Raw genomic sequence first — 21,348 nt, forward strand, 5'->3', positions numbered from 1 at the left:
GGGCCCCTGGGGATGCAAAAACAAAGCGTCTCTGCCCAGACCAAGTTGACAGGTGTTTATTGTGATTATTAGTTACATTTATATCATCTTTGGGCGACCGTGACCCTGCTGGAGTGCGGGGGGGACCTCCAGCCCCCCGGGGGGTCCCTGACTCTTCTCTGCAGCACCTCCGGATTTGATTTTGGGAGTTACACCATGAGCTGGATTCGACAAAGCCCAGGGAAGGCGCTGGAATGGGTCGCAGGGATCCACAACAATGGTGGCAGCACCTACTACGCGTCAACAGTCAAGGACCGGGCCACGATCACCCGGGACAACGGGCAGAGCTCGGTGACGCTGACCATGAACAACCTCAAGGACGAGGATTCCGCCGTTTATTTCTGTGCCAAACACGGCGCTGGTGGTTCTGCTCATGCTTATGGTATTGATGGCTTTGGCCCCGTCCCCTTCCCCAGGTCCCCAAATGTCCCCAAACCCCAACCCTTGACCCCGACCTTGAGCACTGATCCCGATTCTTTAGCCCTGGGTCCAAAGTTGAGCTCTGAATCTTTTTGGGTCCGTTTGAATTTTTTTGAATCTTTTCCTAGTGGGATCCCATGAGGACAGGACCTCCCAAATTTGCTCTAAACCAAAACAAACAATGGGGTGAAGGGTTGGGGTTTGAGACAAGGATCTGGGGCACAGGGAAAGGTGGGGACGGTGCCAAAATCAGCAACATCATCAACAGCAGCAATACCAGCGCAGCAAATGTCGACAGATTTGGCGCAGAAATAAACGGCGGAATCCTCGTCCTTGAGGTTGTTCATGGTCAGTGTCACCGAGCTCTGCCCGTTGTCCCTGGAGATCCAGAACCGGCCCCGCACCGAGGCCCCATAGAAGGTGTAACCTCCATCGCCGCTGATCAGTGCCACGAATTCAAGCCCCTTCCCGAAGCTCTGCCGGACCCATCTCATTTCGTAACCGCCAAAACTGAATCCAGAGCCGCGCCAAACGAGGGCCAAGGTGGCCCCAGGGGGCTGGAGGTCCCCCCCACACTCCAGCAGGGTCACAGCTGCCTCATCCCAGCCCCAAATCTTCACCGGTTCTGCCCCAAACCCCCCCAGGACCCCGTACCCGGCACATCCCGGCCATGGCCTCGAGCTCCCTCCCGCTCCTCGCCCTCCTGGCCCTGCTGACCCTGCCAGGTGGGTCCCGGGCGCCTCCAGAGCGCCACACCCAGCCCGGGCCACGCCCGGATCCGGCGCCTCATCCCCATCTCCCCTTGTTCCCGCAGGGCTCCGGGCGGCCGTGACCCTGCTGGAGTCCGGGGGGGACCTCAAGGCCCCCGGAGGGTCCCTGACTCTGCTCTGCCACGGATCTGTATTCGGTTTCGAGTATTTTGACATGTACTGGGTCCGGCAAAGACCTGGGGAGGCGCTGGAATTCGTCGCATGGATCAGCTACAGTGGTGGCTACACCAACTACGCGCCGTTTGTCAAGGGTCGGTTCTCGATCTCCAGGGACAACGGGCAGAGCTCGGTGACGCTGACCATGAACAACCTCAAGGACGAGGATTCCGGCGTTTATTTCTGCGCCAAGAGTACTGCTGGTGCTATTTTTGATTACCGTGTTGACGGTTTCTGGTCTGTCCCCGTCACTCTCAACTTTCCCCCCAGTTGTTCCCATTTCCCCCAAATCTCCCCCGGCTCCCCCTCCCCTGACTGGCCGAGCTGATGCGGAGCCGACGCCGGCAGAAGCGGTTCGGTGCCGGGTCTGGGGGCGGGCCGGAGCCTTTGCCCAAATCCCTGAATTTCTGATTTTTGGGTTGAGATTTGGGTCAGAACCAGGGGAGGGTTTGGGGTCAGTGGTGACCATTGGGGAAACCGGGGGAGACTGGGGACAAATGGCCAGGACTGGGGCAGGGGCTGAGGGCTGGGGTAGAACCCGGGGGTTTGAGGTCCCAATGATGAGGGGGGAACAAAAGCAGGGGCAGGTGGCCGTGGCCAGCAGCGTCACCATTGTAAGCAGCACCCCAACAAGCAGAGCAGTGCGCTCTGGCACAGAAATAAACGGCGGAATCCTCGTCCTTGAGGTTGTTCATGGTCAGCGTCACCGAGCTCTGCCCGTTGTCCCTGGAGATCGTGAACCGACCCTTGACTGACGGCGTGTACCAGGTTCTACCGTCACTGCTGTGGATACTCCCAACCCATTCCAGCACCTTCCCAGGGCTCTGCCGAACCCAGCTCATTCTGAAACTCCCGAAATCGAACCCAGACCCGCGGCAGAGCAGAGTCATGGACCCCCCGGGGGCTGGACCCGAGATGAACACAAATATCCCAATGAACACTTTGTAACTGGGACTGGGCACAGACTCTTTGTTTCTGCATCCCCAGGGGCCCCAGAGCGCCACGCCCAGCCCGGGCCACACCTGGATCCGACGCCTCATCCCCATCTCCCCTTGTTCCCACAGGGCTCCGGGCGGCCGTGACCCTGCTGGAGTGCGGGGGGGACCTCCAGCCCCCCGGGGGGTCCCTGACTCTGCTCTGCCACGGATCTGGGTTCAATTTTGGGGGTTACGCCATGTTCTGGCTCCGCCAGAGGCCCGGGATGGGACTGGAATACGTCGCAGCGATCGGCTATGATGAAGAGCCCTACTACTCATTGTCTGTCCAGGGCCGGTTCAGGATCTCCAGGGACAACAGGCAGAGCTCGGTGACGCTGACCATGAACAGCCCCAAGGACGAGGATTCCGCCTTTTATTTCTGCGGCAAATGTGTTTATGGTGGTGGATGGGCTGTTTATGCTGTTGGTGCTGGTTTTGTTGATGGTTTCATCCCCAACCCACTCACTGCATCCCCACCTGTCCCCAAATGTTCGCAGACCCTTTCCCCAAACCCCAACCCTTGACCCTGACCTTGCGCACTGACACTGAGTCTTTAGTGCTGTCCCAAAGTTGAGCTTTGAGTCAAAGATTTTAAGACCAAATTTGGGATCCAGGGCCGAGTGCTGAGGTTTGGGGCGCAGAGCTCAAAGCTTTGGAGGAACGGTCAAGAGTTGGGTCAGGGGTTGGGATTGGCAGAAAAGGTCAGGGGGGGTCAGAGCAGCTGGGCTGGGACGGAACCAGCACCAGCATAACCAGCACCAGCACCATTGTGCCGTTGGGCACAGAAATTGGCTCCGGAATCCTCGGTCTGGAGATCCAGACCCGGCCCTGCACCGACCCAGAGCCAATCACGGTCAGGGCGTGGGACCAGGAGTGGAGATCGGGGTCAGGGGAGGGGATTTGGGGCAGAACCAGTTCCAGTCTGGGTCACGGGGGCAGGAATGGGGTCAGGAGTTGGGGATTGGGGGAAGGGTGTGGGGAGAGTTGGGGACAGCTGGGGACGCCCTGATGGGGATGGGGTCCAATCCATCAATATAAGCAGCAGCAGCAGCAACATGAGCATCAGTATAAGCACGTTTGGCGCAGAAATAAACGGCAGAATCCTCGTCCTTGAGGTTGTTCATGGTCAGCGTCACCGAGCTCTGCCCGTTGTCCCTGGAGATCGAGAACCGGCCCTTGACCGAGGGCGCGTACACGGTGCTGCCACCATTGCTGTTGATACTTGCAAAGTATTCCAGCGCTTTCCCGGGGCTCTGCCGCATCCAGCCCATTCCAAAACTCCCAAAATCGAATCCATTCCCACGGCAGAGCAGAGTCAGGGACCCCCCGGGGGGCTGGAGGTCCCCCCCGCACTCCAGCAGGGTCACGGCCGCCCGGAGCCCTGCGGGAACAAGGGGAGATGGGGACGGGCACAGCTCAAACCCCTGACCCCAAATCCCAACCCTGTGCCCCAAACGAAGCACAGAACACAAAGGACTCTGCACCATTCCACACCAATCACCCAGAGCCGTTCACTGTGCTTGTAAACATTGTTTATTTTTATTAATTATCTCTGATTTCAGTCACTCTTTATTCCATTGGTGGCCCCGCTCTGGCCCTCGAGACGAGCGCGCGTCTTTGTTCGTCACCTCATTGGTTGATTGGTGGAGCCTTCATCTGATTGGGCGATCCCATTTTTGGTGCCTCTGAGTTCTGTCAGTGACTTTCTACTTCTTCTCTCCCTGCGCCGTCGGCTGTTTGCCCGCGGATTTGAGCTGGTTCAGAAGGTCGGGCCGGTTCGTTTGGAACATTTCCAATTCCCTGAAATTGGGATCCTGCAGCGAATTGTGACCCCGGCACGGACGGATCCGGCGCCTCATCCCCATCTCCCCTTGTTCCCGCAGGGCTCCGGGCGGCCGTGACCCTGCTGGAGTGCGGGGGGACCTCCAGCCCCTGAGGGGTCCCTGACTCTGCTCTGCCGCACCTCCGGGTTCAATTTCGGGAGTTACGACATGTACTGGGTCCGCCAGAGCCCCGGGAAGGCGCTGGAATGGCTCGCAGGAATCTACAGCAGTGGCAGCACCTACTACGCGCCATCGGTCAAGGGCCGGTTCTCGATCTCCAGGGACAACGGGCAGAGTTCGGTGACGCTGACCATGAACAGCCTCAAGGACGAGGATTCCGCCGTTTATTTCTGTGCCAGAAATGCTGGAGCTTGTTCGGGCTCTGGTTGTACTGCTTGTCATATTGACGGTGCAGGGTCACGGCCCCACCCGTCCCAAAATGTCCCCAGACCCTTCCCACCAACCCAACTGCTGACTCCATTCCTGTGCCTGCGACCCAGCTGGAACTGGTTCAGCCCCAAATCTCCACCCCTGACCTTCTCTGCCAATTCCAACCCCTGACCCAACTCTTGACCGTTCCTCCAAAGCTTTGAGCTCTGCACCCCAAACCTCAGCACTCGGCCCTGGATCCAAACTTTGGTCTTAAAGATTTTGAATCAAAGCTCAACTTTGGGACAGCACTAAAGACTCGGGGTCAGAGTTCAAGGTTGTGATCAAGGGTTGGGGTTTGGGTGGAGGATCTGGGGACATTTGCGGACAGGTGGGACACAATGATGGGTAATGCATTGCAACCATCAATACAACCAGCACAAGAAGCAGAACAACCAGCACTAGCACTTTTGGCGCAGAAATAAACGGCGGAATCCTCGTCCTTGAGGTTGTTCATGGTCAGTGTCACCGAGCTCTGCCCGTTGTCCCTGGAGATCGTGAACCGACCCTTGACTGACGGCGCGTAGTGGATGGAACCCCCATTGTTGCCGATCTCTGCAACGTATTCCAACCCCTTTCCGGGTCTTTGGCGGATCCAGTGCATGGCGTAACTCCCAAACGTGAACCCAGACCCGTGGCAGAGCAGAGTCAGGGACCCCCCGGGGGGCTGGAGGTCCCCCCCGCACTCCAGCAGGGTCACGGCCGCCCGGAGCCCTGCGGGAACAAGGGGAGATGGGGATGAGGCGCCGGATCCGGGCGTAGCCCGTGCTGGGCGTGGCGCTCCGGAGGCGCCCGGGACCCACCTGGCAGGGCCAGCAGGGCCAGGAGGGTGAGGAGCGGGAGGGAGCTCGAGGCCATGGCCGGGATGTGCCGGGTACGGGGTCCTGGGGGGGTTTGGGGCAGAACCGGTGAAGATTTGGGGCTGGGATGAGGCGGCCGTGACCCTGCTGGAGTCCGGGGGGGACCTCCAGCCCCCTGGGGCCACCTTGGCTCTCGTTTGCCGCGGCTCTGGATTCAGTTTTGGGGGTTACAAAATGAGATGGGTCCGGCAGAGCTTCGGGAAGGGGCTTGAATTCGTGGCACTGATCAGCGGCGATGGAGGTTACACCTTCTATGGGGCCTCGGTGCGGGGTTGGTTCTGGATCTCCAGGGACAACGGGCAGAGCTCGGTGACGCTGACCATGAACGACCTCAAGGACGAGGATTCCGTTGTTTATTTCTGTGCCAAATCTGTCGACAGTTGCTGCGCTGGTATTGCTGCTGTTGATGATGTTGCTGATTTTGGCACCGTCCCCACCTGTCCCTGTGCCCCAGGTCCTTCTCACAAACCCCAACCCTTCACCCCATTGTTTGTTTAGGTTTAGAACAAATTTGGGAGGTCCTGTCCTCATGGGATCCCACTAGGAAAAAGATTCCAACAAATTCAAACGGAACCAAAAAGATTCAGAGCTCAACTTTGGGCCCAGGGCTGAAGAATCGGGGTCAGTGCCCAAGGTCACAGTCAAGGGTTGGAGTTTGGGGACATTTGGGGACCTGGGGAAGGGGACGGGGCCGAAACCATCAACACCATATGCATCAGCATAACCAGCACCAGTGTTTGTGGCACAGAAATAAACGGCGGAATCCTCGTCCTTGAGGCTGTTCATGGTCAGCGTCACCGAGCTCTGCCCGTTGTCCCTGGAGATCGTGAACCGGCCCTGCACCGACGGCGCATAGGCGGTGCTGCCACCGCTGCTGCTGATCTCTGCGAGCCATTCCAGCGCCCTCCCGGGGCTCTGGCGAACCCAGCACATGTAGGAGTTTCTGAAATTGAACCCGGAGGCGCGGCAGAGCAGAGTCAGGGACCCCCCGGGGGGCTGGAGGTCCCCCCCGCACTCCAGCGGGGTCACGGTCGCCCGGAGCCCTGCGGGAACAAGGGGAGATGGGGATGAGGCGCCAGATCCGGGCGTGTTGGGGTTAAATTGTCTTTGAACCCAAATATATTCAGTTATTAGCCCTGATGATTACAGTCATTAACTCCAATAAACATTAATGATAATCCTGTTTACCAAAAAATATTGGCACTTATAAAAACCAAATTAATGAATAAAAAATAGAGTAAACAAATGAAATAATTTAGTTTAATTATTCCTATGAATTTCAGAGGTTTTTTTGGGTTATTTGCCTTAAATCTCCGCTCTTATAACTCTTATTAACTGTGCTAATTACAACCCCCAGCAGGTGCCAGCAGCTGCAGCTGCACTGAAAGCAAAACCCGAAATTTGGGGCCATTTTGGGCCTTTTTGTGGCTTTTTGGGGAAGTCCCCAAAGGGGTGGATCCGGCCCTGAAAGCAGAAAAACCTGAGCCAGGAGGGTTTGGGTTCATTTCATTAATTGTTTGGTAATTGTTTGTTAATTGCAGTTATCTTCATTATTTTCTCTGTTTGTTAAACAACATTTAAAATAATAAATAAATTATTGAATCATCTGGACAAAATAAACAGAAATTTAAATGATAAATGAATTACTGAATCATCAGGCTACAATAAAAAGGGTTTTAAACAGCAGCTCTGGAGTCCAACCCAATTAATAATTCATTAACAACCTCCAAACCCCCCAGGACCCCGTACCCGGCACATCCCGGCCATGGCCTCGAGCTCCCTCCCGCTCCTCGCCCTCCTGGCCCTGCTGGCCCTGCCAGGTGGGTCCCGGGCGCCTCCGGAGCGCCACGCCCAGCCCGGGCCACGCCCGGATCCGGCGCCTCATCCCCATCTCCCCTTGTTCCCGCAGGGCTCCGGGCGACCATGACCCCGCTGGAGTGCGGGGGGGACCTCCAGCCCCCCGGGGGGTCCCTGACTCTGCTCTGCCGCGGCAATGGATTCAATTTTGGAAGTCACGACATGTACTGGGTCCGTCAGAGCCCCGGAAAGGCGCTGGAATGGCTCGCAGGAATCTACAGCACTGGTGGCAGCACCTACTACGCGCCATCGGTCAAGGGCCGGTTCACGATCTCCCGGGACAACGGGCAGAGTTCGGTGACCCTGACCATGAACAGCCTCAAGGACGAGGATTCCGGCGTTTATTTCTGTGCCAGATGTTACAGCAGTGGTTATACTACTGCTGGTGCTGGTCTTGCTGGTCTCGGAGATGATTCCAGCTATGGTAGAATGCTCGAAGTGCTGGGCTCCCCTGACCCAACTCTTGGCCGTTCCTCCAAAGCTTTGAGCTCTGCGCCCCAACCTCAGCACTCGACCCTGGATCCAAACTTTGGTGTTAAAAACTTTTAACGAAAGCTGAACTTTGGGACAGCACTAAAGGCTTGGGGTCAGTGCTCATGGTCGGGGTCAAGATTTGGGTTTGGGGGAAGGGTCTGGGGACACTTGGGGACAGGTGGGGACACAGTGACAGGGAAGGAATTGCAAGCATCAATACAAGCAGCACAATCAGTACCACAAGCACCACAAGCACCAGAATCTTTGGCGCAGAAACAAACGGCGGAATCCTCGTCCCTGAGGTTGTTCATGGTCAGCATCACCGAGCTCTGCCCGTTGTCCCTGGAGATTGAGAACCGGCCCTTGACTGACGGCGCGTACCGGGTGCTGCCACCGCTGTAGATCCCGGCGATCCATTCCAGCGCCCTCCCGGGGCTCTGGCGGACCCAGTACATGCCAAAACTCCCAAAATCGAACCCAGACCCGCGGCAGAGCAGAGTCAGGGACCCCCCGGGGGGCTGGAGGTCCCCCCCGCACTCCAGCACGGTCACGGTCGCCCGGAGCCCTGCGGGAACAAGGGGAGATGGGGATGAGGCGCCGGATCCGGGCGTGTTGGGGTTAAATTCTCTTTGAACCCAAAATATATTGCGTTATTCGCCCTGATGATGAAAGTTATTAACCGTAAAATCTTTTATTATAGCCCTGTATGCTGATAATTATTACACTCAATAAAAACCAATTAAATGAATAAAGACTATAATGAAACAAATAAAACTATTTATTGTAATTGCTCCTATTAATTCAGGAGGCTTTTTGACGGTATTGACCTTAAATTTCTGCTCAAATAACTCTAATTAACTGCGCTAATTACGACCCCCAGCAGGTGCCAGCAGCTACAGCTGCACTGAAAGCAAAACCCGAAATTTGGGGCCATTTTGGGCCTTTTTGTGGCTTTTTGGGGAAGTCCCCAAAGCAGGGGATCCGGCCTTGAGAGCAGAAAAACCTGAACCAGTATGGTTTGGGTTCATTTCATTAATGTTTTGTTAATTGCAGTTGTTTCCATTATTTTCTGTGATTTTTGAATTTGATTTTAGTACATTTACAGGCTATGGAGGATTTATTGATTTTATTTTATTGTGTTTTCATTATTTTTATTATTTTTGGTTTGTATTTGTTACCACTATTGTTTTATTATTTTTCAGAAAATCTCCAGGTCCAATTCTGTCACCCCCAGCCTGTGAATTCCTGAATACAATAAATAGGAATTTAAATAATAAATAAATTATTGAATCATCTGGATACAACAAACAGTGTTTCAACAGCAAGTCTGGAGTTCTGTCCCCCTCGTTTTGGCTCTTCAGTCAGGGTCAGTGCTCAAGGTCGGGGTCAAAGTTCGGGGTCTGGGGACATTTGGGGACTGGTGGTGATGCCAAGATGGGGATGGGATAAAAACCAGCAGCAGCACCACCAACTTCAACCCAATGACCACCAGCATTTCTGGCACAGAAATAAACGGCGGAATCCTCGTCCTTGAGGCTGTTCATGGTCAGCGTCACCGAGCTCTGCCCGTTGTCCCTCGAGATCGAGAACCGACCCTCGACCGACGGCGTGTACCAGGTGGTGCCCCCGATGGCGATCTCCCCAATCCATTCCAGCGCCTTCCCGGGGCTTTGGCGAACCCAGCCCAGGTTGTAACCAGTGAAACTGAACCCGGAGGCGCGGCAGAGCAGAGTCAGGGACCCCCCGGGGGGCTGGAGGTCCCCCCCTCACTCCAGCAGGGTCACGGCCGCCCGGAGCCCTGCGGGAACAAGGGGAGATGGGGATGAGGCGCCGGATCCGGGTGTGGTCCGGGCTGGGCCTGGCACTCCAGAGGTGCCCGGGGATGCAGAAACAAAGAGTCTGTGCCCAGTCCCTGTTACAAAGTGTTCATTGGGATATTTGTGTTTATCTCTACTCGGGGCAACCGTGACCCTGCTGGAGTGCGGGGGGGACCTCCAGCCCCCCGGGGGGTCCCTGACTCTGCTCTGCCGCGGGTCTGGGTTCAATTTCGGGAGCCACGACTTGTACTGGATCCGCCAAAAACCTGGGAAGGAGCTGGAATTTGTCGCCAGTATCACCAGCAGTGGCAGTTACACCTACTACGCGTCGTCGCTGCAGGGCCGGTTCTCGATCTCCAGGGACAACGGGCAGAGCTCGGTGACGCTGACCATGAACAGCCTCAAGGACGAGGATTCCGCCGTTTATTTCTGTGCCAGATGTTACAGCAGTGGTTGTGGTGCTCCTGCTGCTGGTCTTGTTGGTCTCGGAGATGATTCTAGCTGTGGCTAAATGCTCGAAGTGCTGGGCCCCCAAATGTCCCGAAATCCCTCAATCCTTTCCCCGTAGACCAACCATTGGTTCCCTCCCTCACGTCCTCCCTCAAACTCCTCTATGCTCATCCCAACTCCTGACTTTCCCCCCCAATTTTGCCCATTTCCCCCAAATCTCCCCCGGCTCCCCCTCCCCTGATTGGTCGAGCTGAGGCGGAGCCGACGCCGGCAGAAGCGGTTCGGTGCCGGGTCTGGGGCCGGGCCGGAGCCTTTGCCCAAATCCCTGAATTTCTGATTTTTGGGTTGAGATTTGGGGCAGAACCTGGGGAGGGTTTGGGGTCAGTGGTGACCATTGGGGCAACCGGGGGAGACTGGGGACAAAGGGTCAGGACTGGGGCAAGGGCTGAGGGCTGGGGGAAGGGTCTGGAGACATTTGGGGTCCCAATGAGGAAGGGGCACAGGGTTGGGGGCTGTCACCATAACCAGCTTCAGGAGTACAACCAGAACAGGAAGCTTTGACGCAGAAATAAACGGCGGAATCCTCTTCCTTGAGGTTGTTCATGGTCAGCGTCACCGAGCTCTGCGTGTTGTCCCTGGAGATCGAGAACCGGCCCTTGACAGACGGCGCGTAGAAGGTGCTGCCACTGCTGTAGATCCCTGTGACATATTCCAGCGCCTTCCCGGGGCTCTGACGGATCCAGTACATGCCATTATTCCCAAATGTGAACCCGGAGGGGCGACAGAGCAGAGTCAGGGACCCCCCGGGGGGCTGGAGGTCCCTCCCGCACTCCAGCGGGGTCACGGCCGCCCGGAGCCCTGCGGGAACAAGGGGAGATGGGGATGAGGCGCCGGATCCGGGCGTGGTCCGGGTTGGGTGTGGTCCTGGAGGGTTTAGGGCAGAACCGGTGAAGATTTGGGGTTGGAATGAGGCAGTGAGGGTTAGCACCCTGCAATTAACCACAATACAGTAATTAATTAATGGCACATAACTCAACTATATGCTCAGGGTCAGTGTTCAAGGTCAGTGTCAAATGTTGGGGTTTGGGGACATCGAAGGGGACAGGTCAAAAACAGCATCGTTATCAGCGGCATGACCAGCAGCACCCTTGGCACAGAAATAAACGGCGGAATCCTCGTCCTTGAGGTTGTTCATGGTCAGCGTCACCGAGCTCTGCCCGTTGTCCCTGGAGATCGAGAACCGGCCCCGAACCGATGGCGCGTAGGCGATGCTGGCACCATTGGCGTGGATCCCGGTCACCCATTCCAGCGCATTCCCGGGGCTCTGCCGAACCCAGCACATTCCAAAACTCCCGAAATTGAATCCAGAGGCGCGGCACACTAGGGTCAGGGACCCCCCGGGGGGCTGGAGCGGAGACAAAAAGAAATATCCCAATGAACACGTTGGAACTGGGACTGGGCACAGACTCTTTGTTTCTGCATCCCCAGGGGCCCCAGAGCGCCACGCCCAGCCTGGGCCACGCCCGGATCCGGCGCCTCATCCCCATCTCCCCTTGTTCCCGCAGGGCTCCGGGCGGCCGTGACCCTGCTGGAGTGCGGGGGGGACCTCCAGCCCCCCGGGGGGTCCCTGACTCTGCTCTGCCGCGGGAACGGATTCGATTTCGGACAATTTGGGATGGGCTGGTATCGCCAGAGCACCCAGAAAGGCCTGGAATGGGTTGGAGAGATCAGCACCAGTGGCAGCACCTACTACGCACCGTCAGTCAAGGGCCGGTTCACGATTTCAAGGGACAACGGGCAGAGCTCGGTGACGCTGACCATGAACAACCTCAAGTACGAGGATTCCGCCGTTTATTTCTGCGGCAAAGCTTCCTGTTCTGGTTGTAATCCTCAAGCTGGTTATGGTGACGGCCTCCAGTCCTGTCCGCCTTCCTCACTGGGACCCTAACTCCCAGCCCTGTCCCCAGTCCTGCCCCTTTGTCCCCACTCTCCCCCGGTTGCCCCAATGGTATCCACTGACCCCAAACCCTCCCCAGGTTCTGCCCCAAATCTCCACCCAAAAATCAGAAATTCAGGGATTTGGGCAAAGGCTCCGGCCCGGCCCCAGACCCGGCACCGAACCGCTTCTGCCGGCGTCGGCTCCGCGTCAGCTCGGCCAATCAGGGGAGGGGGAGCCGGGGGGATTTGGGGGAAATGGGAACAACTGGGTGGGAAATTCGAGAGTTGAGATGAGGATGCAGTTGATGAAGGACACGCCAAGGACGGCATCAATGGTTGAGATTTCTCAGAAGATTTTGGGGATTTTGCGTCTTTTGGGGACCCAACAATGACATCATTGGGCCACAACCGACATGGTCACGAAGAGAACAAGACCAGCAGTTTAACCAGCAGCATTCCAATTACTGGTGTAAGACTTGGCACAGAAATAAACGGCGGAATCCTCGTCCCTGAGGCTGTTCATGGTCAGCGTCACCGAGCTCTGCCCGTTGTCCCCGGAGATCGAGAACCGGCCCTTGACTGACGGTGCGTATTCAGTGCTGCCACTCTTGCTGTAGATACTTGCGACGCATTCCAGTGCCTTCCCGGGGCTCTGGCGGATCCAGAACATGACAACACTCCCAAAATCGAACCCAGAGGTGCGGCAGAGCAGAGTCAGGGATCCCCCGGGGGGCTGGAGGTCCCCCCCGCACTCCAGCAGGGTCACGGCCGCCCGGAGCCCTGCGGGAACAAGGGGAGATGGGGATGAGGCGCCGGATCCGGGCCTGGCCCGGGCTGGGCGTGGCACTCTGGAGGCGCCCGGGACCCACCTGGCAGGGCCAGCAGGACCAGGAGGGCGAGGAGCGGGAGGGAGCTCGAGGCCATGGCCAGGATGTGCCGGGTACGGGGTCCTGGTGGGGTTTGGGGCAGAACCGGAGAAGATTTGGGGTTGGGATGAGGCGGTCGTGACCCTGCTGGAGTCTGGGGGGGACCTCCAGCCCCCCGGGGGGGCCCTGACTCTGCTCTGTCGCGCCTCCGGGTTCGATTTTGGGAGTTATGGAATGCTCTGGATCCGCCAAAGACCTGGGAGGGCACTGGAATACGTTGCACAGATCGGAAACAATGGCGGTTACATCTACTACGCGCCGTCGGTGCAGGGTCGGTTCACGATCTCCAGGGACAACGGGCAGAGCTCGGTGACGCTGACCATGAACAACCTCAAGGACGAGGATTCCGCCGTTTATTTCTGTGCCAAAGATTACAGCAATTATTGGGGTCCTGCTGCTGCTGCTTTTGGTAATCACGGTTATTTTGACGATGTTGCTTGTTCTCTGAAACTCCAATTCTTGTGTCCCCAAACATCCCATAATTTCCTCTTTTGTCCCCCAAATCCACACCCTTTCCATCAATTCTTGCCCGTTTTGCCCCAAACTGCTCCAGCACGGCCCCAGCTCTCGACTTCCCCCAGCTGGGCCCAAATCTCCGCCTTTCACCCCTGATTTCTGCTCCCTTCTCTTGTGTCCACTGCCCTCAGGATTCCTCCGGGTCACCCCAAATCTCAACAAGGATCAACAAACCCAAACAGCCCCTGCGGGCACCAAACTGCCCTAAATACCAGCACCAGGAGCACCCCAATAAGCATCAGTAGAAGGGGATTTGGAACAGAAATAAATGGCGGAATCCTCCTCCCTGAGGTTGTTCATGGTCAGTGTCACCGAGCTCTGCCCGTTGTCCCTGGAGATCGTGAACCGGCCCTTGACCGACGGCGCATACTCGGTGTAGGCACCATCCTTGCTGATCCCTGTGACGAATTCCAGCGCCTTCCCGGGGCTCTGGCGGACCCAGGCCATGTAGGAACTCCCAAAATCAAACCCGGAGGCGCGGCAGAGCAGAGTCAGGGACCCCCCGGGGGGCTGGAGGTCCCCCCCACACTCCAGCAGGGTCACAGCCGCCCGGAGCCCTGCGGGAACAAGGGGAGATGGGGATGAGGCGCCGGATCTGGGCGTGGCCCGGGCTGGGCGTGGCGCTCCGGAGGCGCCCGGGACCCACCTGGCAGGGCCAGCAGGGCCAGGAGGGCGAGGAGCGGGAGGGAGCTCGAGGCCATGGCCGGGATGTGCCGGGTACGGGGTCCTGGGGGATTTTGGGGCAGAACCGGTGAAGATTTGGGGCTGGGATGAGGCGACCGTGACCCTGCTGGAGTGCGGGGGGGACCTCCAGCCCCCCGGGGGGTCCCTGACTCTGCTCTGCCGCGCCTCGGGGTTCAGTTTCAGAAGTTATGGAATGATGTGGGTCCGCCAGAGCATTGGGAAGGGGCTGGAATGGGTCGCAGGGATTGACAATGATGCAGACACCCGGTACGCGCCGTCGGTCAAGGGCCGGTTCTCGATCTCCAGGGACAACGGGCAGAGTTCGGTGACGCTGACCATGAACAACCTCAAGGACGAGGATTCCGCCGTTTATTTCTGCGCCAAAGCTGATAGTACTGATGGAAATATTGTTGGTGCTATTGAAGTTGACGGTGCCATTCTCATCCCCGTCACTGTTCCCCCAACCCTCCCCAAATGTCCCCAGACCCTTCCCCCAGACCTCACCCCTTGATCCCGACCTTCAACATTATCCTGAAGTCTTTAAGTTGAGTCCATTTGAATCTGTTGGAATCTGTTTACTAGAGAACCCCGCTGCGAGATGTCATCCCAAATTTGCCCTGAATAAAAAAAACAGAGGGGGGAAGGGTTGAGCTTTAGAGGAAAGGTCTGGGGCACTGGGACCAGAGGGGACGCAGTGACGTGAATGGGACCAAACCCACCAATTCCATCAGCACCAACCCAACCATCAGCACCAGCACCAGAACCACTATCAAAACGTTTGGCGCAAAAATAAACGGCGGAATCCTCGTCCTTGAGGTTGTTCATGGTCAGCGTCACCGAGCTCTGCCCGTTGTCCCTGGAAATCGAGAACCGGCCCTGCACGGACAGCGCGTACTCGGTGTTGGAACCATTGCCGCTGATACTCGCTTGGAACTCCAGTGGTTTCCCGGGGCTCTGGCGAATCCAGAACATTCTGTAATCCCCAAAATCAAATCCATTTCCACGGCAGAGCAGAGTCAGGGACCCCCCGGGGGGCTGGAGGTCCGCCCCGCACTCCAGCAGGGTCACGGCCGCCTGGAGCCCTGCGGGAACAAGGGGAGATGGGGATGAGGCGCCGGATCCGGGCGTGGCCCGGGCTGGGCGTGGCACTCTGGAGGCGCCCGGGACCCACCTGACAGGGCCAGCAGGGCCAGGGGGGCGAGGAGCAGGAGGGAGCTCGAGGCCACGGCCGGGATGTGCCGGGTACGGGGTCCTGGGGGGGTTTGGGGCAGAACCGGTGAAGATTTGGGGCTGGGATGAGGCGACTGTGACCCTGCTGGAGTGCGGGGGGGACCTCCAGCCCCCTGGGGGGTCCCTGACTCTGCTCTGCCGCGGGAATGGATTCGATTTCGGAAGCTATGCAATGTTCTGGATGCGCCAAAGACCAGGGAAGGCTCTGGAAGTTGTCGCCAGTATCACCTCATTTGGCAGGAAAGGAGCCCACACCTGGTACCTGCCCTCGGTGCAGGGCCGGTTCTCGATCTCCAGGGACAACGGGCAGAGCTCGGTGACGCTGACCGTGAACAACCTCAAGGACGAGGATTCCGCCATTTATTTCTGCGCCAAATCTGCTGCTAGTTGTTGTGCTGATGCTGGTGATATTCATGGGTTTGGCCCCGTCCCTTTCACCCATTCCCCTGTTGTCCCCACATGTCCCCAGACCCTTCCCCCAGCCGTCAGCCCCTGCCCCAGTCCTGCCCCTTTGTCCCCAGTCTCCCCCGGTTGCCCCAATGGTCACCACTGACCCCAAAACCTCCCCTGGTTCTGACCCAAATCTCAACCCAAAAATCAGAAATTCAGGGATTTGGGCAAAGGCTCCGGCCCGGCCCCAGACCCGGCACCGAACCGCTTCTGCCGGCGTCGGCTCCGTGTCAGCTCGGCCAGTCAGGGGAGGGGGAGCCGGGGGAGATTTGGGGAAATGGGGAAAATTGGGGGAAAAGGCGAGAGTGACGGGGGTGGGCCAGAAACCGTCAACACGGTAAGCAAAACTGTAAGCACCATCAGCATTTTTGGCACAGAAATAAACGGCGGAATCCTCGTCCTTGAGGTTGTTCATGGTCAGCGTCACCGAGCTCTGCCCGTTGTCCCTGGAGATCGAGAACCGGCCCGTGACTGACGGCGCGAAGTCGGTGCTGCCAGTACTGCTGATCTCTGCGACGTATTCCAGCGCCTTCCCGGGGCTCTGGCGGATCCAGCCTATTCCAAAACTCCCAAAATTGAACCCAGACCCGCGGCAGAGCAGAGTCAGGGACCCCCCGGGGGGCTGGAAGTCCCCCCCGCACTCCAGCAGGGTCACGACCTCCCGGAGCCCTGCGGGAGCAAGGGGAGATGGGGATGAGGCGCCGGATCCGGGTGTGGCCCGGGCTGGGCGTGGCGCTCTGGGGAACCTGGGGATGCAGAAACAAAGAGTCTGTGCCCAGCCCCAGTTACAAAGTGTTCATTGGGATATTTGTGTTTATCTCGGCTCCAGCCCCCCGGGGGGTCCCTGACTCTGCTCTGCCGTGGGAATGGATTCAATTTTGGGGATTATGGAATGCTGTGGATCCGCCAGAGCCCTGGGAAGGGCCTGGAATTCATTGCGAGTATCGACAATGATGACACCTACGACCTCGCGCCGTCGGTCAAGGGCCGGTTCTCGATCTCGAGGGACAACGGGCAGAACTCGGTGACGCTGACCATGAAAGACCTCAAGGACGAGGATTCTGGCGTCTATTTCTGTGCCAAACATGCCTCTAATTACGTCGATGCTTTAATTGATGCTGCTGCTGGTTCCGACCCACCCCAGCTGCTCTGACCCCCCCTGACCTTTCCTGCCAGTCCCAACCCCTGACCCAACTCTTGGCCGTTCCTCCAAAGCTTTGAGCTCTGCGCCCCAAACCTCAGCACTCGGCCCTGGATCCCAACTTTGGTCTTTAAAACTTCTAATCAAAGGTCAACTTTGGGACAGCACTAAAGACTCAGGGTCAGAGCTCAAGGTCAGGTCAAGGTTTGGGGTTTGGTGGAAGGGGTTGGGGACATTTGGGGTCAGGTAGGGACGCAGTGACCGGGACAAGGATCTTGTCAAAACCATCAGCATAAGCAGCAGCACCACAACTACTACCAGCATATTTGGCACAGAAATACACGCCGGAATCCCCGTCCTTGAGGTTGTTCATGGTCAGTGTCACCGAGCTCTGCCCGTTGTCCCTTGAGATCCTGAAGCGGCTCTTGACCGACGATTCGTACCAGGTGCTGCCATCATAGGTGATACACGCAATGTAATCCGGAGAGTTCCCGGGTCTCTGGCGGATCCAGATCATTCCATAACCCCCAAAATCGAATCCATTCCCGCAGCAGAGCAGAGTCAGGGACCCCCCGGGGGGCTGGAGGTCCCCCCAGCACTCCAGCAGGGTCACGGTAGCCCGGAGCCCTGCGGGAACAAGGGGAGATGGGGATGAGGCGCCGGATCCGGGCGTGGCCCGGGTTGGGTGTGGTCCTGGAGGTTTTGGGGCAGAACTGGTGAAGATTTGGGGCTGGGATGAGGCAGTTCGGGTTAGGACCCTGCAATTAACCACAATACAGAAATTAATTAATGGCACATAACTCAATGCTCAGGGTCAATGTTAAAGGTCAGTGTCAACAGTTGGGGTTTGGGGACATCGATGGGGACAGGTCAAAAACAGCATCGTTATCAGCAGCATGACCAGCAGCACCCTTGGTACAGAAATAAACACCGGAATCCTCGTCCTTGAGGCTGTTCATGGTCAGCGTCACCGAGCTCTGCCCGTTGTCCCTGGAGATCGTGAACCGGCCCTTGACCGACGGCGCGTAGGCGATGCTGGCACCATTGGCGTGGATCCCGGCCACCCATTCCAGCGCCTTCCCGGGGCTCTGTCGAACCCAGCACATTCCAAAACTCCCAAAATTGAATCCAGAGGCGCGGCACACAAGGGCCAGGGACCCCCCGGGGGGCTGGAGCGGAGATAAACACAAATATCCCAATGAACACTTTGTAACTGGGACTGGGCACAGACTCTTTGTTTCTGCATCCCCAGGGGCCCCAGAGCGCCACGCCCAGCCCGGGCCACGCCCGGATCCGGCGCCTCATCCCCATCTCCCCTTGTTCCCGCAGGGCTCCGGGCGGCCGTGACCCTGCTGGAGTGCGGGGGGGACCTCCAGCCCCCCGGGGGGTCCCTGACTCTGCTCTGCCGTGGATATGGGTTTACATTTGGGAGTTACAGAATGCACTGGATCTGCCAGAGGCCTGGAAAGGTGCTGGAATACGTTGGGAGTATCAACAGCAATGGTGGCAGCAGCGACTACGCTTCGTCGGTCAAGGACCGGTTCAGGATCTCCAGGGACAACGGGCAGAGCTCGGTGACACTGACCATGAATGACCTCAAGGACGAGGATTCCGGCGTTTATTTCTGCACCAAATCTACCGACCGTTGCTGCGCTGGTGTTGCCACTGCTGATGATGTTTGTGGCTTTGGCCCCGTCCACACCTGTCCCTGTGCCCCAGGCCGTTCCCCCACACCCCAATCCCTGTTACCTTTATTTGTTTTTTTGGGCAAATTTGTGTGTACCCCCCAATAGGGTCAACATTTGGTCCAGCACTGAAGACTCAGGGTCAGTGTTCAAGGCCAGATTCAAGGGTTGGGGATTGGGAGAGGGGACTGGGAACATTTGGGTACAGGTGGGCATGCACAGATGGGGTTGACGGCAAATCCATGAGCACCAACAGCCCAAGGAGAATTAGCACCAGTACTGGCAGCCTTGGCACAGAAATAAACGCCGGAATCCTCGTCCTTGAGGTTGTTCATGGTCAGCGTCACCGAGCTCTGCCCGTTGTCCCTGGAGATCGTGACCCGGCCCTTGACTGACGGCGCATAGAAGGTGCTGCCATCTTTGGGGTGGATCTGCGCAACCCATTCCAGCGCCTTGCCCGGGCTCTGGCGGATCCACAGCATGTCATAAGTGCCAAAACTGAACCCGGAGGTGCGGCAGAGCAGAGTCAGGGACCCCCCGGGGGGCTGGAGGTCCCCCCCGCACTCCAGCAGGGTCATGGCCGCCCGGAGCCCTGCGGGAACAAGGGGAGATGGGGATGAGGCGCCGGATCCGGGCCTGGCCCGGGCTGGGCGTGGCGCTCTGGAGGTGTCCGGGACCCACCTGGCAGGGCCAGCAGGGCCAGGAGGGCGAGGAGCGGGAGGGAGCTCGAGGTCATGACCGGGATGTGCCGGGTACGGGGTCCTGGGGGGGTTTGGAGCAGAACTGGTGAAGATTTGGGGCTGGGATGAGGCGACCGTGACCCTGCTGGAGTGCGGGGGGGACCTCCAGCCCCCCGGGGGGTCCCTGACTCTGCTCTGCCACGGGTTTTGGTTCGATTTTGGGAGTTTCACCATGTTCTGGATCCGCCAAAGACCTGGGAAGGTGCTGGAATTGCTCGCAGGGATCTGGACTGACGGTGGCACCCAGTAGGCGTCATCAGTCAAGGGCCGGTTCTCGATCTCCAGGGACAACGGGCAGAGCTCGGTGACGCTGACCATGAACAACCTCAAGGACGAGGATTCCGCCGTTTATTTCTGTGCCAAATGTACTAATGCTGGTTGTTACTGGGGTGCTGCTGCTGGTGCTATTTATGGTGGTTTGGTGGCGGTGGCTGAGATCTGGGGTGACCCAGAGCAATCCTCAGGGCAGCGGCTACAAGGGAAGGGAGCGGAAATCTGGGGTGAAAAGCGGAAATTTGGGGGAAATTCCCCACTTGGTCAGCACTGGGAGAATTTGGAGCATAATGGACGAGACTTCAGGATAAGGGTTGGGATTTGCAGGATAAAAATGAGAAGTTTGGGACATTTGGAGACCCAGCAATGGGGGCTTGACACCAGAACGCGCATCGTCAATATAACCAGGATTGCCAGCAGCAGTATAACCGCTGTAACAACCACTGGTGTAACATTTGGCACAGAAATAAACGGCGGAATCCTCGTCCTTGAGGCTGTTCATGGTCAGCGTCACCGAGCTCTGCCCGTTGTCCCTGGAGATCGAGAACCGGCCCTTGACCGACGGCGCGTACACGGTGGTGCCACCGCTGTAGCTGATCCGTGCGACGAATTCCAGCGCTGTCCCAGGTTTTTGCCGGATCCAGAACATATCAACACTCCCAAAATCGAACCCAGAGGCGCGGCAGAGCAGAGTCAGGGACCCCCGGGGGGCTGGAGGTCCCCCCCGCACTCCAGCAGGGTCACGACCGCCCGGAGCCCTGTGGGAACAAGGGGAGATGGGGATGAGGCGCCGGATCCGGGCGTGGTCCGGGCTGGGCGTGGCACTCCGGAGGTGCCCAGGGATGCAGAAACAAAGAGTCTGTGCCCAGTCCAAGTTAAAAGGTGATTATTGTGATTATTATTTACATTTATATCAGCTTTGGGAGGCCGTGACCCTGCTGGAGTCCGGGGGGGACCTCCAGCCCCCCGGGGGGTCCTTGGTCCTTGTGTGCCACGCCTCTGGATTCAATTTTGGGAGTCACTGGATGGCCTGGTTCCGCCAGAGCCCCGGGAAGGCGCTGGAATTTGTCGCAGGGATCAACCCCAGTGGTGGTTACACTCAGTACGCGCCGTCGTTGCAGGGCCGGTTCTCGATCTCCAGGGACAACGGGCAGAGCTCGGTGACGCTGACCATGAACAACCTCAAGGACGAGGATTCCGCCGTTTATTTCTGTGCCAAAGAGGCTGGTGGTAGCTGGGGTATTGCCTCACCCCGTGGCTCTGACCCCACCTGTTCCCATCCCCTTCCCCACCCCCTCTCCCCTGCCCCAGTCCTGGTCCCTCCCTCCAGCTGGGGACAACTCCAGAGTCAATCTCAGACAGAGCAGCTCCAATCCTGGCACCAAAATCACCAAAACCAATTCATGGCATCAAACTCCAGTGGATTTGGGGCAGAAATCAGGCTGGAATCCTCGTCCTGGAGGCTGAGATGGGAAAAGCTCAAACCCCTGACCCAACTCTTGGCCGTTCCTCCAAAGCTTTGAGCTCTGCGCCCCAAACCTCAGCACTCGGCCCTGGATCCAAAGCTTGGTCTTGAAAGCTTTAGGGTACAGCTCAACTTTGGGACAGCACTAAAGACTCAGAAACAGTGTTCAAGGTCAGGATCAAGTATAGGGATTTGGGGGAAGGGTCTGGGGACATTTGGGGACAGGTG

The 21,348-nt window shown here is 57.9% G+C and overlaps 1 protein-coding gene, 3 pseudogenes and 11 gene segments (V, D, J or C); 8 read left to right on the forward strand and 7 right to left on the reverse strand.

Moving 5' to 3' along the window:
• Positions 1 to 12: 12 nt before the first annotated feature.
• On the forward strand, positions 13 to 876 carry LOC117010074 (annotated as a pseudogene).
• Positions 877 to 1,272: 396 nt separating this feature from the next.
• Positions 1,273 to 1,713, forward strand: LOC117010075 (the record flags this gene model as incomplete). The annotated part of the segment is given in 1 exon segment: positions 1,273 to 1,713. A coding segment is annotated over 1 exon segment (441 nt), but the record flags the coding sequence as incomplete, so codon positions are not given.
• A 1,596-nt stretch (positions 1,714 to 3,309) lies between these two features.
• Positions 3,310 to 3,738, reverse strand: LOC117010076 (the record flags this gene model as incomplete). The annotated part of the segment is given in 1 exon segment: positions 3,310 to 3,738. A coding segment is annotated over 1 exon segment (429 nt), but the record flags the coding sequence as incomplete, so codon positions are not given.
• Positions 3,739 to 4,879: 1,141 nt separating this feature from the next.
• LOC117010077 lies at positions 4,880 to 5,472 on the reverse strand. The segment is given in 2 exon segments: positions 4,880 to 5,328; positions 5,418 to 5,472. Coding segments are annotated over 2 exon segments (504 nt in total).
• A 542-nt stretch (positions 5,473 to 6,014) lies between these two features.
• LOC117010078 lies at positions 6,015 to 7,241 on the reverse strand. The segment is given in 2 exon segments: positions 6,015 to 6,517; positions 7,199 to 7,241. Coding segments are annotated over 2 exon segments (546 nt in total).
• Positions 7,242 to 7,388: 147 nt separating this feature from the next.
• On the forward strand, positions 7,389 to 7,880 carry LOC117010079. The segment is given in 1 exon segment: positions 7,389 to 7,880. A coding segment is annotated over 1 exon segment (483 nt).
• Positions 7,881 to 9,621: 1,741 nt separating this feature from the next.
• On the forward strand, positions 9,622 to 10,133 carry LOC117010080. The segment is given in 2 exon segments: positions 9,622 to 9,645; positions 9,729 to 10,133. Coding segments are annotated over 2 exon segments (429 nt in total).
• A 320-nt stretch (positions 10,134 to 10,453) lies between these two features.
• LOC117010081 lies at positions 10,454 to 11,376 on the reverse strand. The segment is given in 3 exon segments: positions 10,454 to 10,485; positions 10,592 to 10,930; positions 11,325 to 11,376. Coding segments are annotated over 3 exon segments (423 nt in total).
• Positions 11,377 to 11,645: 269 nt separating this feature from the next.
• Positions 11,646 to 12,020, forward strand: LOC117010082 (the record flags this gene model as incomplete). The annotated part of the segment is given in 1 exon segment: positions 11,646 to 12,020. A coding segment is annotated over 1 exon segment (375 nt), but the record flags the coding sequence as incomplete, so codon positions are not given.
• A 378-nt stretch (positions 12,021 to 12,398) lies between these two features.
• LOC117010083 lies at positions 12,399 to 13,548 on the forward strand. The segment is given in 4 exon segments: positions 12,399 to 12,479; positions 12,571 to 12,595; positions 12,980 to 13,345; positions 13,490 to 13,548. Coding segments are annotated over 4 exon segments (531 nt in total).
• A 69-nt stretch (positions 13,549 to 13,617) lies between these two features.
• On the reverse strand, positions 13,618 to 14,153 carry LOC117010084 (annotated as a pseudogene).
• Positions 14,154 to 14,239: 86 nt separating this feature from the next.
• Positions 14,240 to 14,647, forward strand: LOC117010085 (the record flags this gene model as incomplete). The annotated part of the segment is given in 1 exon segment: positions 14,240 to 14,647. A coding segment is annotated over 1 exon segment (408 nt), but the record flags the coding sequence as incomplete, so codon positions are not given.
• Positions 14,648 to 17,790: 3,143 nt separating this feature from the next.
• LOC117010086 (Ig heavy chain Mem5-like) lies at positions 17,791 to 19,378 on the reverse strand. The gene is made up of 3 exons (XM_033084372.1): positions 19,324 to 19,378; positions 18,849 to 19,234; positions 17,791 to 18,126 (listed from the first exon to the last, which is right to left on the reverse strand). The coding sequence occupies exons 1-3, from the start codon at positions 19,376 to 19,378 to the stop codon at positions 17,791 to 17,793; spliced, it is 777 nt and encodes a 258-aa protein (XP_032940263.1).
• A 476-nt stretch (positions 19,379 to 19,854) lies between these two features.
• On the reverse strand, positions 19,855 to 20,411 carry LOC117010087 (annotated as a pseudogene).
• A 20-nt stretch (positions 20,412 to 20,431) lies between these two features.
• On the forward strand, positions 20,432 to 21,231 carry LOC117010088. The segment is given in 2 exon segments: positions 20,432 to 20,894; positions 21,173 to 21,231. Coding segments are annotated over 2 exon segments (522 nt in total).
• Positions 21,232 to 21,348: the final 117 nt, after the last annotated feature.

Source organism: Catharus ustulatus, chromosome 38 (genome assembly GCF_009819885.2).
Source record: "Catharus ustulatus isolate bCatUst1 chromosome 38, bCatUst1.pri.v2, whole genome shotgun sequence".
Classification (NCBI taxonomy): domain Eukaryota; kingdom Metazoa; phylum Chordata; class Aves; order Passeriformes; family Turdidae; genus Catharus; species Catharus ustulatus.

What these genes read in the sequence shown, in the direction of transcription:
- LOC117010086 (XM_033084372.1), bottom strand. Translation starts at nt 19,378, where the DNA reads ATGACCTCGAGCTCCCTCCCGCTCCTCGCCCTCCTGGCCCTGCTGGCC. An exon ending in GGCCCTGCTGGCCCTGCCAG is followed by an intron (nt 19,235 to 19,323) that starts GTGGGTCCCGGA and finishes TTGTTCCCGCAG; the next exon opens with GGCTCCGGGCGGCCATGACC. An exon ending in CCATCTGTGCATGCCCACCT is followed by an intron (nt 18,127 to 18,848) that starts GTACCCAAATGT and finishes TCTCCGCTCCAG; the next exon opens with CCCCCCGGGGGGTCCCTGGC.